Below are 18,514 nucleotides of genomic sequence, written 5' to 3' on the forward strand. Positions count from 1 at the left end.
GGCTGACTAAGTTAATATTCTCACCGGCGCCTTCTTCCGTTCCGTGGAACTTCCGCGTGACTGCCGATAAGGGAACCATCGGCGATAAGGCTTTCCCGGAGTATTGACTCTTCGGAGTTGTTTGTACATTGGCGGAGTTAAGTATAGTACAATAGCTAATTACTACTACACCGACATTACGACGGAGTTCAACAGAGTATTCGTTTTTTTCGGTCTCATCACTCACGTACTACTTTCGTTATCCTCACCTCGTTCGAGTCAAATCATCATGACCCATACTTCTTTTGCAGCAGCAGCTCTAGTGCTCTTGCTGTCGTCCTCTCCCTTTACCTCGATCGTCTGCGCACTACAGCCCTCTGCTCCGGACCCTGTCGCTGCGCCATTGCGCGACCTGGAATTGGGGCAACTCAACTTTCTACATACTACAGACACCCACGGCTGGTTGGCTGGACACTTACAAGAGTATGAAACTCGGATGTCCTTTTCAAAGCTTTACCAAATGGGTTCTTGCTGATTGAGTGCCCGTGTGCTAGACCCTCTTATGCGGCGGACTGGGGGGACTACATCTCTTTTGCCGCCCGTATGCGCGACAAAGCCGAATCGGATGGCTCAGATCTGTTGGTCATCGATACAGGTGATCGAGTTGAAGGTAATGGTCTGTATGATTCTTCGGAGCCCAAGGGCGTCTACCTCTCCGAGATCCTGCGAGAACAACACATAGACCTTCTGTCATCGGGAAACCATGAGCTGTACAATCGGACGACGTCCCAAGCAGAGTTCTTCACCACGATTCCCAACTTTCGTGGAAATTACCTAGCATCGAATATCGATATTCTACACCCAGCAATTAACGAATTCGTTCCTTTGGCGCCTCGCTTTAAGAAATTTACCACGCAAAACCAAGGGATTCGCATCATTGCCTTCGGCTTTCTGTTCAATTTTAAGAAGAATGACAACAACACTATTGTTAGGTCTGTAGAGCAGACTATCAAAGAAGACTGGTTCCAAGAAGCCATTAGAGATAAAGATGTGGACCTCTTTCTCGTCCTTGGTCATGTCCCTGTGCGCTCCGTTGAATATGATGCTGTGTACCGGGAGATCCGCGCTATCCGGTGGGATACACCTATCCAGTTCTTTGGGGGGCATTACCACATTCGGGATTATGTGCGGTACGACTCCAAAGCCTACGGTCTTGCGAGTGGCCGTTTCATGGAAACTATTGGCTTCATGTCAATCGATGGGCTGTCTACCAGCAAACATCACATAAAGCCCGCCCTGGCAGCGCCTAAGTTTAGTCGGAAGTATATCGATAACAATTTGTTCTCATTCTACCACCACACCGGCCTGGATGAGGGCACATTCCACACGGAGCATGGCCGGAATGTATCCTTACTTATACAACAATCCAGAAGCGCTCTCAAGTTGGACAAAGTTCACGGTTGTGCTCCGAGGGATCTCTGGATGTCACGCGTCAAGTACCCTCACGAGAACAATATATACACATGGCTAGAGGAAGAAGTGCTCTCCGTCTCTCTAAAAGATGAGTCACGTACTGGCAAGCCAGCGCTTGCTATTGTTAATACGGGGGCTATTCGCTTCGATATTTTCAGAGGCCCTTTCACCCAGGATACAACATATATTGTCTCCCCCTTTTCCAGTGGTTTCCGTTACGTCAAAGATGTTCCTTACCACAAAGCGAAGTTCGTGGTCGAGGTACTCAACAAACAGCCTCAAATAATGACCGAGCAGCGTCAACATGTAGGTCTAGCGACCTGGCCACTCGCACCGCCTGAGCAATCAGCACATGCAGACGCTAACCGTGGCGAGAGTTTGCGCCCTGGATGGTACGCTCCAGACTCGCTTACCGACCAGGCTTTACTTTCAATGAAGGACTATGCCGGGCCTAACCTAATTCCAGGGTATACTACCACCGATGATGCTGGGACTGATGGTGATGATACCGTCCATTCTCCTCTCACATTCTATCGAGTACCAAACTGCATTCAATCCCTGGTATCTCCGACCGCATCTGACCAGCCTGAAACGGTGGATTTGGTTTACATCGATTTTATTGAGCCCTATGTAGCTCTAGCGGCCAAGTTTGCAAGCCTTGATGTGGATTTTACGCGAGACAGTGACGTCTACATGCCATCCACTAGTCTAACAAGCCTGATTCTGAACTGGGTCAAGACGAACTGGGGCTGCGAAGACGGGTCTTTGTGATCCGAACTGAATTTCGTGACCGGACACATTGACCGATGCAGAATATGATGCTTGACGGCCTCCGTTTCCTTGGGTGTTGGAGCTACGAAATTGACAGACGGCATGCGCCATCGTAGATCGCCAGATCTCATAGCTTCCTTGTTTTCCTGTACTGAGAAGCAAGAAATCAATTGTTCAGTATCACTTGTAGCTTGCTGGAGGGGCTTCTTCTCAGGAGACCTCCATATGAACATGATAATGAAAGTTACCCCTTTGGGGGAGTGGATCGACAATTTTATTATACATGTAAGCAAGATTGACTAGCTTTGCACGATTGTCACGGCCGAATTTCAAGCTTGCGCTTCGGTGCTGTCATAAGTAAATTCACACTTCTATGCGGGATTCATTCCTCTGCCTCGTACCGGAGCAAGCCCTTTCCACTCCGGAAGCCACTGAGTGTTTCCTGCACGCCCCCTACAAGCTCCGCACACTCTGTGTCCCAACGCCATTTAAGCTCCTCCACGGGAATATCCTTGAACTTGCCTGTCCGGGTCAACTGCAACACATCATTGATTGTGTTTTCCTTGAGCTGTGGGTTCTTGTCGCCCCATTTGCTGACCCAGAATCCATGAAAAACAAGATCCTTGAATATGAGCAGACCGGATGGCAGGGCAACCGGCTGCTTCGACATGGCTCCATATGTGACTAGACGCGAGCCCGGTGCAAGCGTTTTGGCTAGCGCAGTCGCGCTTTTCCCGCCAACGCAGTTCAGGGCCAACCGGATTGGCTCCCTCCCCTTGCGTGTAAGATCATGCACAAGATTCTTGAATTCGCCGGAGAGCAGCTCGGCTTCTGTCACCACGGCCGTCGCGCCCAGGTCACGCAGTTCCTGCTTCAATTTTTCGGTCTCCTCGGGCGTCTTCCGTTCCCGCACAACATTTAGTGTTTTGATGCCCCATTCTCGCGCCAGTTGGATGGTAGCTCGTCCAACACCGCTATTTGCTCCATTTTGAATCAACCATTCTTCCCCAGCGCGCATCCAGTCCCAGTCACAAAAATCCTTGATCATCCGGTACGCGGTCACAGGATTCACGCTGACGGTACTGATCTGAAGCGGGGTCAGGCCTTCCTTATTTTCGATCCTGATCAGTTGAGACTCGTCCATCTGAGCGTGAGTGCGCCAGGTCCCCTGTCCAGTCTGCTTCATAACCACCCAATCTCCCTTGCTGAGGTTGGTGACATGTGAGCCCGTAGCGATGACCTCAAACGCGCCTTCATTACCGGCTACAGCGCACGGTGCTTGTGTACCAAGCGATGTCTGGAAGGGTGGCTTACTCGGATAGACGCCTTGGATCTGGTTCACATCAGCTGGATTTAGCGGAGCAGCAAGTAGACGAAGGTTGACTTGGGTTCCATGGGGCGCCGATATAGAATGCTTGTGAAGCCTTAAGCTAAGTCTCAGCCACAGTCCTGCATTTGCGTGCTTCGAAGAGCCAGGAAAGGCCCTGGGGCACGGGGCATAGACAAGACTTACTGCAGAACATCCTTAGGTTCCCCGTAACGAGAATAAACGAGGGCCTTAGCCTGGGTGTACCCGTAGACCGAGATCCATCTTTTGCTCTCCACTGAGTGACGGCAATTGAATTCTTGCCATTGATTTTGCGTCGGCGCAGTGAGCGACGCAGAGACTCTGACTCTGGAACTCAGTCCTCCGACGCGGCTGCGGGAAGCACCGAACGCTGACCGTACCAAGCTGTTGTAGAGCATATTGACAGGGTCGAACAATATTCTCCGACGAACAGAGTCAATCCTCACGTTGTGATATATCGTAGATGATTCTGAAGCACTTCGCCGGTCTCCTGGGGGAGAAAGAAAAGTCAGGGGAAGGGAGAGCGAAAGAAAGAGATAGCATGTGCATGACGTCGTTTTCTCTTCGGGCTGACGGAGCTGGAGAGACGGCGTTGCGGGTATGACTTTTCCAGCTGCAGTCTCCGTACGGAGTACGTACTGTCACGGGTGTACTTAAATCAACTGACCTATGTACAGTACGGAGTAATCGCAAGCTTTATTGTAGCTTGAGTCATCTGAAGCTGTCAACCCGTGCACATATCGCTCAGGTCTCTTGCGGTTTTAGATTTTACATTTTGAACTAAAGCAACTGGAAACACATACACAAGCAGTACGGAGAGAGACTTCTCGGTCTTCAGGTACCAGAGAGAGCTGTCGACTACAGGTAAGGTATTTACCGATACAGAATTCGGCATTAATGCTCACCGCTCGGCGCATGCAAAGGATGTAGAGGGTTCACTCGGAAATATTGCCCTCTCTATGTTGGTCTCCGCCTCTTCTCCGCATTCTCTCGTTTCACAACGCAGCCTAACTCACTGTATCATACTAAATCCTAAATGTCCTCCCTCTTGCGCGAAGCAGAGAGATGCATCGCCAACCAGAATTCATACACCGCTCTAAATGCCTTAATCAGTACATTGCACTCCTCAGGCCAATGGCTGGATCGAATCAGAGAGGCAGATACGCGGCGCGCACAAGGTACCACCAATATTTGACAACTTCACGCTACTGTCTTGATCTTCTTCTTTTCCTCATACTTGCGCAGGTCGACCTGAGTCACGGCTAGATGGACGGCTAGTGGTTATCAAGGATAACATATGTACACGCGAACTTCCAACCACATGTGCTTCGAGAGCTCTAGATAAGTTTACCAGTCCTTTCAATGCGACTATCGTCCAACAATTGGAGGATGCTGGGGCCATTGTGGCCGGGAAGGCGAACCTTGATGAATTTGGGATGGGCTCGCACTCGGTGAATTCCTATTTCGGTCCCGTCAAAAATATGTACCGCAGTCGCAATGCAGAAGATCTATCAGCCGGCGGAAGCTCGGGGGGCAGTGCGGTGGCTGTTGCTACAGAACAATGTTATACGTACGTGTGGTCTCTATCGAAGCACCCATCGGGTCATGGAGGACGACATCTAACAATATACACACATACAGAGCACTGGGAACTGACACGGGGGGCTCTGTTCGGCTCCCTGCCGCCTACACGGGGATAGTGGGTTTCAAGCCTTCTTACGGACTGATTTCCCGCTGGGGGGTAGTCGCTTATGCGAACTCATTGGATACAGTGGGTATTTTCGGGAGAGAGGTGTCTAGTGTACGTGATGTATTTGGTATGCATTCTCGTATTCACAATGTATCACCTCAAAGAAGTTGCTAATTTCCGCAGACATACTGAACCAGCACGACCCGCGCGACCCAACTAATCTATCTCCTGGTACTCGATCGCGGATCGATGACCACTTCACCTCACCTCGCCTTGCATCTCGGACGACGACGAATTCCCTCAAGATTGGCGTTCCGGTAGAATACAACATTTCTGAGCTGGCACCTTCCGTACGACGTGCCTGGTCTCGCTCACTGAATCATATGCTACAGCAGGGACATACTATCCACCCTGTGTCTCTTCCAACGACCCAGATTGCCTTGTCAGCCTATTATGTCCTTGCGCCCGCTGAAGCATCTTCTAACCTAGCTAAATATGACGGCGTTCGTTATGGAACGAGTCTCAATGGTGACCACTACCATCCTCAGATGAACAGCTATCTATATGCACGAACGCGAGGCGAGGGATTAGGGTCCGAAGTCAAGCGAAGAATCTTACTTGGGGCTTTTAGTCTAAGCGCCGGCGCTATAGACAACTACTTCATACAGGCGCAGCGCATTCGTCGTCTCGTACAGCGAGATTTCAATGCGATTTTCCTGGCCAAACATCCACTAATGCCTCGTCCACTTGATGGGGATGAAGTGAATTATAAGGGCAGCCAAGCCCAAGTTGATGTTTTGATATGTCCGACGGCACCCTCTTCGCCGCCAGCTCTGTCGAACCTTGTTGGCGAAGGCGCCAATTGCTCCCCCTTGGATGCTTATATGAATGATGTCTTGACAGTGCCTGCCAGCTTGGCAGGTCTTCCAGCTGCCTCAGTCCCGGTCACGGACGAAAGCACTGAGAGCTTGGTCGGCGTCCAAATAATAGGCCAGTACGGTGATGACGCCCTAGTCTTGGAAGTGGCCGGAATGCTCTCCAACAAGCGCCTTTAGAAATAGGAAAATCTTGAAATAGGAAAATCTTGTAATAGACTTAAGATTCGATCGAAGAAACTTATACACTACATCAATTCGATTCCCATCTGAAGATAAAAACCACCACTCCAGCTTTGTGAGCGCTGACGCAGCCTTGAGGTAGGTACTGTTGACTATTAAGCATACGTGTGTATATCCTTGCCATTGCCGCAAGAAATTCGACATAGGACCTTCGAATTCGGTGACTAGGTTCATGTCTTTGAATACAAATATCATACAAAAGGGTATCATGCGATGCGAATCGAATTTCGTCGTTCATGACATTTCCACGTCTTCATCGCCCGCCGCGGTGTCTAGTGCCGCAGACAATTGTGTCCCCAGATCAAGTGTACCCGCAGTATCAAGACTCATCACATTTTCAGAAGTGGTGCGACCTGGGCCATGGTCCCCTAGAGTGGCGGGCTCGTGGCTAGTGACGTTGGCTAGAGTTGCATCATGAACTCTAGAATCGGATGGTATAGTAGACTCGTAGGCAATCTCCACGCCCCCCCTCATCACCTCCGAGCCCCCGACAACTGCTCCAGGACCAGACCCATCGACTTCAGCATTGCCAACAACATTACCATCCACACCGCCCCAAACGCACATGGCTTCCACTTCATCAACGATATCGGCGATGACATCTTCAACTATCTGCTCGTTAAATCGCTCTCCTATTCCGTACACTGGCTCGTTGCTCTCGGTATGGGCTGGCGGACCAAACCACCATGGGCCATCGAAGCGGCATTCAACAGCACCTCCACCGTAACAACTAACAGCAGGGTAATAACCGATCATCCCATCATCGGCGTTCTCACGCTCTCCAATTCCCAGATTATTGGTGCCATTGGCCAATCTGCTCGCGGGAGGGAGAAAGGCATACAGTTCTTTGAAGGGAGTGCCCATCTTCACTCCATTTTTGAATACTGTGATACTGGAACCTGGAAGAGTACGTAAAGATGCATCTTCGCCATTGAGCGGGGAAGGCGGGCCGAATGTCGGCGTCTCTTTAAGGTTGAATGCATAATCCCGTAGTTGTTTCGTGGGGAAAACATTTGATTGTTGCCAGCAGAAATCGGACTTGTAATGGAACGGAATGCGGTCACGGATGATGTTGGTGACGGACGGTGGGTCTGAAGTCGTGATTGAAGCATCACCATGGGCATTGGGCTCATATGTGCCTTCAACGATTTTCTTGTGAAGGGCCAGGGGGGGCAGCGTGATTAGAAGCCCAATGACATCCCCTTCTCGAATGGACTCGCCTTTTGGAAAGAAGTATTCGCAACGCATTCGGTTGACCACCTCGCCATTCACATCACGTATACCATAGCCGTAACAGTCTATTCCGACATTGACATCAAGATCAGCTTCCCTCCGTGCGAATCCGAGACGGACATGACCTCGTGCAGGAAAAGTGCTTCCAACTGAAGCTGGCGGTGAATCATTCACAACACCACTTACTATGCGCGCCTCATAATAGTAAGATCCTTCTCGCGCGCACACGTTGGCTCGTGCAGTATGCCAAGGCTCGTTGGTCGTTACAGCACGAGCATCTTCAGTGAAGAGAATCGCAGCGGGTGAGTCTTCAAAGCTAAACCGAGCATGGTAGGGTGAGACATCAGTTTGTCGATACTTGATGTGTGGAAAGGCTGGGTCGGCAATTGCGTAGCTATAACGGAAACCATTCTTATTCGTAAGCTTGTCGACAACCTCATAAAAATCCCAGCTCTGACCCGTAACCTCTGACTTCTTTGTGTTCACCAAATTCATCTGACGAGGTTGCGGGGGCAGTAAATCCGAAGCTCGAGGCTCAGCAAGCAACAGAGGTCGCAAGATGCTTAAGTCCGAACTCGGAAGCGCGGTGCTTTGAACAGTAATAGTCCTCTTCTTGGTGGGCTGTGATTCTTGATCCAGAGCTCTAGCCTCGCGCTTCTTGCGGCTATCCCGTTTTGTGCGCTTCGACCTTGTACTATCGGCTTGTACTGATGCATTACTAGGCGGCGCAGGAGAAGATCTGACATTTGTGTCTGCTAGGGACCCACCGAGCGGTGCGCCCCCAGAGGGCACTGTTGGAGATTCCACATTGGAGGGAGGCGCAGAAACCCCTGTCTGTTGCGTAGAAGCCATGGCGGCGAGGGCCTTATGATATGAGAATAGCCGGGGTTTGACGTCGCCACAACACACTATTTTTCTGAATTGAAGCACTCCTAGAACGCCTAGACCTTCAACTGGGGTCGCCTTAAATTCTCTAAGAAATCGTATTGACGTGACAGGTAGAAGGACTCAAGCTTCTAATGAATTAGAAGGCCTGTCTGTGTGCACTCGGAACTGCAAGCTCCTGAGGCGATTATGACTAGTTAGAAGCATAAACGGAATTTGGAAGAAAAGGAAAGCCCCAGGTGTGCTTGGCTGATAGTCAGCAGATAACTTGCAGTCCCCATCATCTGCAAATACAAAGGACTATGACAAAACATGAAGCTAGTACTAATTGATAAAACCCACCAGCAACTTACCTGAAAGCGAACGAGCATGTATTTTGAATTTGCCGAAAGTATTTAGGCTGCGCTGTATGATCACCAGCCATAGCAATATTTGATGAGCACCATATTCGAAGTTATTTGGTCTCCGAGAACCAACTTGCAAGGGCGGAAAGCATTCGAGCGAGATAACTATGGGGCGGTGAAGATATCTACTAGGTTGGTACGGTCAGGGTCACGGGTCACTACTGCCGGCATTTTCCTAATCCGAATGAGGTTTATAAGCACGGGCAACCTTGAACCAATCCCCATAATGGAGGGGTATGGGCGGTAGGTTTCGAATTGAGCCACTCATGATACGAGTTTAAAGGCGGTCAGACATGAGAATGGCAGAAAAAAAAATAGAACCGCATGATCTTGAAATTCACACACATTTGTCAAAGGATAATATAGAGGCGAATAGCATTCGTTTCATGCATCTTGCCCTGGCGGATTGATGGGCTAGAACTTTTAACCTGATTATTTCTTCTGAACTCAGACGAATCCTAAATATACAAGGTTGCTCTAAGGGGTGTCGAAAGTGACTCAACATGCCTAAAGCAGCAGCATCTCGCTCCGTCGCTGCCCGCCGGCACAATCCTCTCGCCGAGGATATGTTAACCCCAGCTGGTCACTTAAGAACCCAAGCAAGCAAAAAGGCTAATCGCAAATCCCGTCAAGATGAGGAGCAAGAAGATGGCGAAAGATTCGTTGATGCGAAAATGTCTAGCAAGATCCTGCGCATCGGGCAGGAATTGGCAGAGGAGGATGCCGCAGAGCAAAAACTCTCGATGGGCGCAACAACAGACAAGACGAATACTGCCTTCGACTTTGAGTCTCGTCTAGAAGACGAAGAATTCTTGTCGGATGACGAGAGGTTTCAAGATGAGCAATGGGACGATGTGGAGGAAGTCGAAGAAGTGGTATGCTACCTCGGTTCTTTCTATTTCCCTAGGATTTCGAAGGCTGTACATATATTGACTATACCCTCAGGAAGTTGATCCTAATGATCTTGACATGTTTCACAAGTTCGTTCCCGGGGGGGATGAGGATCCGATATTCAACCCTAGTGCACCGGGGGCCGAGGGCCAGACCACAAATCTGGCGGATTTGATCCTTGAAAAGATCGCAGAACATGAAGCCAGACAGGCTGGCGAAGGTGGGCCGTACATTCAAGGCGGAGGGTTGGCGGAAGATGCTGTTCAGATCCCCGCGAAGGCGGTTGAGGTTTACGAGAAGTGAGATTTCTATGCTCAAGCTGCTTTACATTGAACTTTTTGAATGCTAATGAGAAACCCAGAGTCGGTATGATTCTCTCTCGCTACAAGTCAGGCCCCCTTCCGAAACCTTTCAAAATTCTCCCCTCTGTTCCCAACTGGCCGACTCTTCTCTCGATTACACGCCCAGAATCCTGGTCTGCCAACGCTGTTTATGCCGGTACAAGAATCTTCATATCCTCTAAGCCTGCAGTTGCACAGGAGTTTATCTCGACGGTACTGCTCGATCGTGTCCGTGAGGAAATACATGAGACCAAGAAGCTCAATGTCCATACCTACAATGCAATGAAGAAAGCACTCTACAAGCCCGCTTGCTTCTTCAAGGGACTGCTGTTTCCCCTAGTTTCCAGCGGAACATGTACTCTTCGCGAAGCCCATATTGTCTCCTCCGTCATTGCTCGAGTCTCGATTCCGGTCCTGCATTCGGCTGCGGCTTTGCTTCGTATGTGCGACCTTGCCGCGGAACAATCCCTGCGATCTCTGGAGAGTACTGGTGCGGTCAATGTCTTCATTCGCATCTTTTTGGAGAAGAAGTACGCACTTCCATACAAGGTCATTGATGCGCTTGTCTTTCACTTCCTGCGTTTCCGCGCGAACGACAGTGCAGACGAGTCAATGATGATAGATGGGCCATCCCGTGACGCTAAGGCTTACAAGCTTCCTGTCTTGTGGCACCAGTCATTGCTGGTGTTCGCTCAACGCTACCGTAACGATATCACCGAGGACCAACGAGAGGCTCTCCTTGACTTGCTCTTGGTTCAAGGGCACAAAGACATTGGACCCGAGGTTAGGCGCGAATTGCTCGCCGGTAGAGGAAGAGGGGTTGTTTTACCTGATTCTGAACGGCAAGGTGCAGTCGATGCCGGTGATGATACGATGGATGTCACATTATAGTCTAATCGCCACGAAGTCATGTGTCGGGAATGGCTCATCCCCTTGCATTTAGCTGTGACATGATCAGGGTCGTGACTGGCATTGGCGTTATTTGGGACAGTCGAATTTGCGCATATTTCTATTCTTCTTTTTTGTTTGCTCCCGGCTCTTAGAGATATGAACTTTTCCGATATTCACGAAATCATATTCAGTTTTTAAATTAATCAAGGTGACAAAGCTACATACACACACATTGTAAATAAAGTAGTCATTTCAGTAGACATACATCAATGTGAAGAACCATATGAATGTTGCAAACTCAATACACGACCAGAGCAATCTTAGTGGCCAGAGATCGATTCTACTAATCTTGCATGAGTACCCAGCCTGCTGTTTTTCTGCATTGTCTACTGTGGTGTAGCTACTTAACATCCGGAGTGGAAGTGCGGTGATACGGCATTCGGGATGACGTTGCCACGCTAAGTCGCCGCCGCGCCGCTATCGTTGCCCCTTCTGAGAAAGTAGCCTAATCCGTCCTCCTAAAGCGTCGGTCATTTTGGCTTTGTTTCCTCTCAATACTTCGAAGTGTCAATTTTTGGTGTTAGCCTACTCACTGCCCAACATGGTTCGAAAGGACCCGATCTTTGAGGCTCGTACCAATGTCAAGGTGTGTGTGTGTTCTCTGTCCCGCAGCAGTGATAGCATTGCTATCTCGCTGCGACCAACCGCATTTTATGCTGAAGCTTCCACCTTAACTCACGCAATATTCTTGTTACAATTTGTAGCTGCACTCCAATCGCTTGAAAAAAGAGTCTGCCCGTGCCGAAGCGACGTTCAAATCTGAGAAGGCGAAGGCCGACAAGGCAATGAAAAATAGAGAGTTTCAAATCGCTCGCATTCATGCCGCATCTGCTGTACGTGAGAAGAGAAGGCAAGTGACTCTCCGAGCCGAGGCTGCTCGCGCAGATGTCATCATCAACGAACTCAAGGCAGCACAAAGTACGCGAGATACCTCCCGGACTCTTGCCTTAGCTTCAAGGGGGCTGGATGCGGCTTCGAAAAGTGTCAACCTAGAGAATCTGGTCTCACACGCAAACAATTTTCTGGCTCGCTCCGAGGATTTCAAAATAGCAAGCAGTGCCATAGAGGATGTCGCCCAGGGTGTTTCGATGCAGGAATACGGTGCGGAGGGTGAGGCCGATGTTGATCGCTTGATGGAACAACTTGCAGACGATGCCGGCGTAGATCTGCGCATAGCATTAGAGCAGGATGCTGCTCCTCGTGAGGAAGTCAGGGATCAGAAGCAAGTTGACTCGGAGCTGGAGGATGGTCTGGGGGCTAGACTAAGAGCTCTACGGGCAGCAAATTAGATGTGACTCTGTATGGTCTATACTCCGTTTGTTTTGTTTTGTTCTTGTATCTTGAATTTTGAGCAATATGTGTTGACGCGAACACGGTGGAGGCAAGTGGCATTTTCATTATTACTTGTCAGGCTTGTTGTTCAGATTGCTGCTTTGGGTGTTAACCGGCTGCTTCTTATTTCATCTTCATCAAGCGATATCCTAAAGGGCTTCGACACAGAGCATATGGCACGATGACCTGTCATATATCGATCAACAACTAGGCCATACAATCTAATTCATGGCCGAGCCATGTTTACTTGCTGATTCATTTCGATTCTCCTCATTAGCATTAAATAGGTTTAATGCTTGGGACCTCCTCTGGTGGTATACACTTACATTCCAGGATATCTTCAGGGGTTTGATCGATCGCAGATTCGCTTCATTACCCAAACAAGTGGTCTAGCATAAATGACTTCCGTTTACCCGAGCTAACGAACCGACTACTAACATGACCTGCCTGCAAAATGCTCGTGGTTATTGTGGCTTGCAACAATTTATGAAATTATCTTGACAAAGTTTGAGGCATGACGTAGCCGGGCTAGCTCAATCGGCAGAGCGTGAGACTCTTAATCTCAAGGTTGCGGGTTCAACCCCCGCGTTCGGCTTCCATTATCATCCATTTGTTTTTTCCGATCTCCGTGGCTGAGCTGTTGACTATATCTAGCACTCACTTTTTGTACATCCCCCCTCCCTAACGCATGCTTCTCCTACAGATTGCAACCCACGCTCGAGGTGAGACCTGTGAATAACCCAGAGCAGTGTGCAAATACAACATCGCTGTTACTATCGCCCTGCCTGTTGGCATCCCTCAGATCGGGGAGGAATGCCGCATCCCTTCATGAGCGTCCATACTGCCTGATGGTGACACCCGCAGATCACACACATATATATCTGCTTCCCAACGTACCCCCTTCCGGGACATCGCAATGGATAATCTATCACTCCCTCTTGATACACACCCGATGTCGCATTCTCGACAGGCGGCCTGCTTGAACTGTAGGAAAAGCAAAGTTCGATGCAATCGAACCAAGGACGAAACATCCTGTGATCGATGCAGGCAAGCCGATGCGACATGTGTGATTCCGAGTCACCATGTAGGTCGACAGAAGGGTGTCAAAAAGTGCGCCCCGTATACATCTACATGACTTGCAATGACAACAAGTACTGACACACTAATGTCAGTAAACGTAAAGGACTGGAGAAGGCACTGCATCAGATTGAGCAGGCTATCAAGCGGCCCCGGGCCGAGGATGCCCAAAACTTGATCTCGAACCTTCGGGGACTGCTCGACAACATACAAGGGCAAAATCCGCATAGCGAGACGGAGGATTTATCAGAGGAACCCGCTGGATCGTCTATTGTATCAGCCGCTGAGTACGACAACCCGGGAGATGGCTTGTCACTGGATGATGCAGAGAACCCCCTGCAACTGCTTGCACGCGCTTCCGACTTACAGCTGTCACCAAGTGATATGCGTGGTGTATCGCGATTGACATCGTCGACGCTATTGCAGCCATCGGGAATCTACAATGTCGATGACGGCGACACTATGGCCTCAGCCACATCATTCTTTATTCCCACCAGCGCAAGCTTGGACACTGGTCCCACGTTGGATCCCATTGAGCTGGGGCTCGTTACGCTCGATGAAGCAGAATCGCTGTTCTCATAGTATGTCCAAAGATAAGCCCAGTTCTTCTTCAACCACCGGAATCACTAATCCCGTCCAGTTTCTACCGCAACCTCGCCCACACTCGATGGGGCCTCGACCCTCTGATCCATAGTGTGTCATTTGTCCGTTCGCAGTCTGCGTTTCTGTTCACCTCGATGATGGCTGCAGCGGCGTTGTTCTTGCCCTCAGCCGCGGCAATATCGAAGAGACTGTCTAGACATCGTGCATTCCTAGCCCATGATGTCATCACTCAGCGGCATCGATCAGTCGAGATAGTTCTTGCTTTCATGGTAAATGTCCCGTGGATGGACCCCGGAAACCACTTAGGGGATGACGATACCTGCATCTATATCGCGATGGCTCTGACTGTTGCATTGGATCTATCTCTGAACAAAATTGTACTGCCCTCAACAAGCTTCGACAGCAGTCTTCTAAAACGACTTGCCAAAGCTGAATGCATCGATGCAAAGAGAGCACTGCAGATGGACGGCTTTGGTGACGTGACTTCAGACTCTGTATGGGGTCGTAGGCTCTTGCGACGACGCGAGAGGGCGTGGATTGCGCTCTTCGTACTCGAACGAGGGTAAGATCTCTTATTTTGAGGCGATACAGAGGAGATCAGTTGCTCTGCAGTATTCTAAAAGGTCTCTACAGTGTATGCCTTGCCCGGGGAAGAAATTATACGGTGCCCTCAACAGCTCTCATTGAGAACTGTGATCAATGGCACCTTTCTGACATCGCCGACTCTCGTGATGGTCCAATGAATTCCATGGCCGTCCTCCGAAGAAATCTGGTGAGTTGACTTTCCCTGCTCTGGACCGAATCCGCGCAAGGCCACTATGAAACGCTTCTAACAGAAACAACATCATACCTCGCCTAATAGGATGAGCTTTTCAAAAGAATAAGAGCCGAGTGCGATAAATCCACGAATACTGGCCCGGGAGCTGCTCAACTGTGCGTACGATTGACGAGTTTCGGAGTATTCAAGCTGATCTCGGTATTCAGGATAAAACAGCACATTGAGAGTTTCTACGGGCAATGGTATAAGGCTTGGACACCGGCTATTGGCGAAGGCCAAGGTAAGCAGCTGTCGCCACCTTTCCCTCAACAGGTGCTAAAAGTTTATCAAGCATCATCTCTTCCACCGTATGTTGAGATCTTGGTTATACACACGCAGTTATCGACATATGGGGGCGTGATCAACCATCCCACAGCGCCACTCGACGTGAAAAGGTTTTTCCGTGCAGCGGGCCTCTCGTCTGCGTTGAATGTTCTGAGGGCAGCCATCCAGGGTGAGTCGCGGTTGAAGTCAATGCCGAACAATACTGTTATCATGATTTCGTTCGCGGCATGCTCGGCATTGAGTTTAAGTACCATGCCGCCAGATAGCAGATCTAGCCTGGCCCCTAGCGTGCGAAATCTGGTTGAAGAAACTGCGGCGGTTCTGGAAAGAATAGGGGCTGTCCCAACCCACAGGAACGGAGCCTCGGTACTTTATGGAAGGTTTCTGCGAGAGCTTATTCGGCGCTCTCCTTCGAGCTTGCAGCCTGAAAGAACCCCCGAAATCCGACCGCTAAACCAGGCTGAAAGGTCTCGGCCGCCAACCACAGTAGACTCATATGAGCCAGTCATCAGAACACAGGAATCATCCTCATTGCCCTCAATGTTCTGGTCCGAACCGATCCAATTCTCCGCCATGTCTGACGATCAAATTATTGATGCCGTCAACCAAGTGGACACAGCCTTCGGGACTTTTGTTCCTGGTATTCCTATGGATGACTTGACGCATTGGGAATGGCTTGATTTTGGAAGCAACAATGCGACCGACATTAGCAGCATATAATTCATTGCTCCACAAATCCGTTCATTCTCACTATATTCAAACAAACAGTTTTACTCACAATTCGTAGCTTATCCTAGTTCTCCTATTGATCGATTACATCATTGGGGCATGATCCACATGTCGGCGTTCAGAAGTAGCGCCGAACGCCGAAGGGTGCCGACCTTTCCAAGTTGTTTTAAAAGCCAACGTCTTCCTGTCCCTCTCCTCGCGCCAACTCGAGAGTCAAATCGACGCTCGTGTCAATCGGAGTAATAGGCAGAACATCTTGGCTATGGCCACACTCAGAATCTCGACAGTCGCTTTGTCGCGGAGGACAATCGTCGCCGCTCGGCCGCAACCCCCTCTGCAATTGCGACAAGTCAATCCTCGGTCCTTTCTAGGTAGTAATAAGAATCGGGCTTCTGCTCGCTTTTCGACAGCCAGGGATGAGACCTACTCGCAGGCTCCAAGGATCGATCGTGGGGCCTCAAAACTGTTCGGAAGTGCAGATGAGGCAGTGGCCGACTTGAAGAGCGGGTCAACCATTCTCAGCTCGGGATTCGGCCTCTGTGGTGTTGCAGGTAATACTAGCCATAGTCCTAAAACCTTGGCAACATCGAATGACTGACCTTGCAACTAGAAACTCTGATAGCGGCGATTCACCGCCGAGGTGTGGACAGTTTACATTCACTAACTGCAGTCTCCAACAACGCAGGTGCTGCTGGAAAAGGCGGGCTTTCAACGCTAACACAGGCTGGACAAGTGAATCGGCTTGTCCTCTCCTATCTTGGCAACAACAAGGCATTGGAAAAGAAGTATCTTTCGGGTGAAATCTCGATTGAGCTCACACCGCAAGGAACACTGGCTGAGCGGCTACGCGCTGGTGGCGCTGGTATTCCAGCCTTCTTCACCCCCACAGGTGCACGTATGTCTCACCACATCAATATCTCCCCAACAGTACGCCAGGTTCGAACAATGGCTACTATGTGAACTTCACTGACTTACATCGTGTAGATACCCTGCTACAAGATGGAGCGATACCCGTTCGGCTGGATGCGCACGGAAAAGTGCTCGAGCATGGCAGACAACGTGAGACCAGGGCATTTAATGGCAAGACCTATCTAATGGAGACTGCACTGACCGGAGACGTGGCAATTCTCAGAGCATGGAAGGCCGATGAGGCAGGAAATTGTGTGTTCCGGTAAGGATCATTTACCACGATTATTCCCCAGAGGCACTTTATATACTGAACCTCAAAACACAATCTAGGTATACTACCAAGGCCTTTGGTCCGATCATGGCCAAAGCAGCTACCCTGACGATTGTCGAGGCAGAGAATATCGTCACCGTGGGCTCGATCGACCCCAATGATGTTGATCTTCCGGGGATTTTCGTTGATCGGATTGTTCCCGCTACTGAAGAAAAGCACATCGAAATTAAGAAGCTGAGATCAAGCAATGATGAAGGCGCCGGTGCAGCTATCAAGGGTGCAGCAACGTCCCAAAGAAATCGCATCGCCAGGAGAGCTGCCAAGGAGCTTAAGCACGGTTACTATGTGAATCTGGGAGTTGGTAGGTGGTGTGGCGCAATATGTCTCACTGCAGGTGTACTCATGATTTTGAAGGAATCCCGACCCTTGCTCCCTCATTTCTGCCGCGTGATGTGAACGTCTGGATACAGTCCGAAAACGGTATTCTCGGCATGGTAAGAGATCGCTTTCGACTACACTTTCAGCAAAGCTATGATGACTAACTTCTATAACAGGGCCCCTATCCCACAGAGGAAGAAGTGGATCCGTGAGTGGTTAACTCCTGATACAGGTAGCTCACGTTCGGATTTCTCACCCGACTCTTTCTAGGGACATTATCAACGCAGGAAAAGAGACAGTTACCCTAGTTCCGGGAGCTGCCACCTTTGATAGCACCGAGTCATTCGGCATGATCCGTGGGGGCCATGTGGATGTCTCCATTCTAGGAGTATGTGTGGACTACCCTCGTCCATCATTGCCAGAATACTCCGACTGACGCTCTTATTTCAAGGCTCTGCAAGTCAGCGCCAACGGCGACCTGGCAAATTACATGATCCCCGGTAAAGTCTTCAAGGGAATGGGCGGGGCCATGGATTTGATTTCCAACCCAGATCAGACCAAAATTGTAGTAGCTATCAGTCATACAGCAAAGGACGGATCGCCCAAGATCGTATCTCAATGCAGTCTTCCTCTGACGGGAGCAAACTGCGTTAGTACAATTATCACAGATCTGGTAAGCCCGCAAATCTCCGGCTCCTGGGACTCTAGGTTAGCTAATGGGTGTGGTGTGGTTAGTGTGTGTTTCAAGTGGACCGGAAGAAAGGGGAGCTCCTGCTGACAGAACTTGCTCCGGGAGTGGAAGTTGAGGAAGTGAAAAGCAAGACCGGAGCGAGCTTTGCGGTCGCAGACCACCTGGAAATCATGGAGTGATGTGGTGGTAGCGCCTCCGGTCATTCTATGATTATACTGTACATACATAATCCTCAGGTTCCAGTGTAAAAAAAGAGAAACTGTCGCACGGTAACCAGAATTGCATGCCGAGGCGGATCGCACTTGCAGCAACCAAATCCGGGGAAGAACTGTAGAGGG

At 49.8% G+C, this 18,514-nt stretch overlaps 8 protein-coding genes and 1 non-coding gene across 9 annotated transcripts; 7 read left to right on the plus strand and 2 right to left on the minus strand.

Moving 5' to 3' along the window:
• Positions 1-268: 268 nt before the first annotated feature.
• BO66DRAFT_463389 (metallophosphoesterase family protein) lies at positions 269-2,566 on the plus strand (the record flags this gene model as incomplete). The annotated part of the gene is made up of 2 exons (XM_025652405.1): positions 269-462; positions 534-2,566. The coding sequence occupies 2 exons, from the start codon at positions 269-271 to the stop codon at positions 2,221-2,223; spliced, it is 1,884 nt and encodes a 627-aa protein (XP_025498654.1). The 3' UTR covers positions 2,224-2,566.
• BO66DRAFT_395921 (enoyl-[acyl-carrier-protein] reductase) lies at positions 2,375-4,168 on the minus strand. Its single transcript, XM_025648341.1, has 2 exons — positions 3,737-4,168; positions 2,375-3,647 (listed from the first exon to the last, which is right to left on the minus strand). The coding sequence occupies exons 1-2, from the start codon at positions 3,967-3,969 to the stop codon at positions 2,606-2,608; spliced, it is 1,275 nt and encodes a 424-aa protein (XP_025498655.1). The 5' UTR covers positions 3,970-4,168; the 3' UTR covers positions 2,375-2,605.
• A 249-nt stretch (positions 4,169-4,417) lies between these two features.
• On the plus strand, positions 4,418-6,380 carry BO66DRAFT_395922 (glutamyl-tRNA(Gln) amidotransferase subunit HER2). Its single transcript, XM_025648342.1, has 5 exons — positions 4,418-4,435; positions 4,495-4,749; positions 4,817-5,141; positions 5,213-5,388; positions 5,445-6,380. The coding sequence occupies exons 2-5, from the start codon at positions 4,608-4,610 to the stop codon at positions 6,314-6,316; spliced, it is 1,515 nt and encodes a 504-aa protein (XP_025498656.1). The 5' UTR covers positions 4,418-4,435; positions 4,495-4,607; the 3' UTR covers positions 6,317-6,380.
• A 124-nt stretch (positions 6,381-6,504) lies between these two features.
• Positions 6,505-8,579, minus strand: BO66DRAFT_229785 (SPRY domain-containing protein). The gene has a single exon (XM_025642751.1). The coding sequence runs from the start codon at positions 8,462-8,464 to the stop codon at positions 6,614-6,616; it is 1,851 nt and encodes a 616-aa protein (XP_025498657.1). The 5' UTR covers positions 8,465-8,579; the 3' UTR covers positions 6,505-6,613.
• Positions 8,580-9,256: 677 nt separating this feature from the next.
• BO66DRAFT_432420 (snoRNA-binding rRNA-processing protein ENP1) lies at positions 9,257-11,235 on the plus strand. Its single transcript, XM_025650643.1, has 3 exons — positions 9,257-9,776; positions 9,847-10,091; positions 10,154-11,235. Exons 1-3 carry the CDS (start codon positions 9,405-9,407, stop codon positions 11,022-11,024), a joined length of 1,488 nt encoding a protein of 495 aa, XP_025498658.1. The 5' UTR covers positions 9,257-9,404; the 3' UTR covers positions 11,025-11,235.
• A 328-nt stretch (positions 11,236-11,563) lies between these two features.
• On the plus strand, positions 11,564-12,668 carry BO66DRAFT_395925 (putative SNF7 family protein Fti1/Did2). The gene is made up of 2 exons (XM_025648343.1): positions 11,564-11,670; positions 11,789-12,668. The coding sequence occupies exons 1-2, from the start codon at positions 11,626-11,628 to the stop codon at positions 12,371-12,373; spliced, it is 630 nt and encodes a 209-aa protein (XP_025498659.1). The 5' UTR covers positions 11,564-11,625; the 3' UTR covers positions 12,374-12,668.
• A 270-nt stretch (positions 12,669-12,938) lies between these two features.
• Positions 12,939-13,011, plus strand: BO66DRAFT_t301. Its single transcript has one exon. It is a non-coding gene; the product is annotated as a tRNA-Lys (tRNA).
• Positions 13,012-13,045: 34 nt separating this feature from the next.
• BO66DRAFT_360263 (uncharacterized protein) lies at positions 13,046-15,940 on the plus strand. Its single transcript, XM_025644998.1, has 7 exons — positions 13,046-13,535; positions 13,589-14,074; positions 14,134-14,658; positions 14,730-14,868; positions 14,959-15,029; positions 15,081-15,154; positions 15,206-15,940. The coding sequence occupies exons 1-7, from the start codon at positions 13,333-13,335 to the stop codon at positions 15,916-15,918; spliced, it is 2,211 nt and encodes a 736-aa protein (XP_025498660.1). The 5' UTR covers positions 13,046-13,332; the 3' UTR covers positions 15,919-15,940.
• A 194-nt stretch (positions 15,941-16,134) lies between these two features.
• On the plus strand, positions 16,135-18,498 carry BO66DRAFT_384743 (3-oxoacid CoA-transferase). The gene is made up of 9 exons (XM_025646101.1): positions 16,135-16,478; positions 16,538-16,822; positions 16,912-17,098; positions 17,167-17,468; positions 17,522-17,601; positions 17,662-17,693; positions 17,756-17,873; positions 17,937-18,158; positions 18,221-18,498. The coding sequence occupies exons 1-9, from the start codon at positions 16,190-16,192 to the stop codon at positions 18,353-18,355; spliced, it is 1,650 nt and encodes a 549-aa protein (XP_025498661.1). The 5' UTR covers positions 16,135-16,189; the 3' UTR covers positions 18,356-18,498.
• The last annotated feature ends 16 nt before the right edge of the window (positions 18,499-18,514 follow it).

Source organism: Aspergillus aculeatinus, assembly GCF_003184765.1.
Source record: "Aspergillus aculeatinus CBS 121060 unplaced genomic scaffold BO66scaffold_72, whole genome shotgun sequence".
Classification (NCBI taxonomy): domain Eukaryota; kingdom Fungi; phylum Ascomycota; class Eurotiomycetes; order Eurotiales; family Aspergillaceae; genus Aspergillus; species Aspergillus aculeatinus.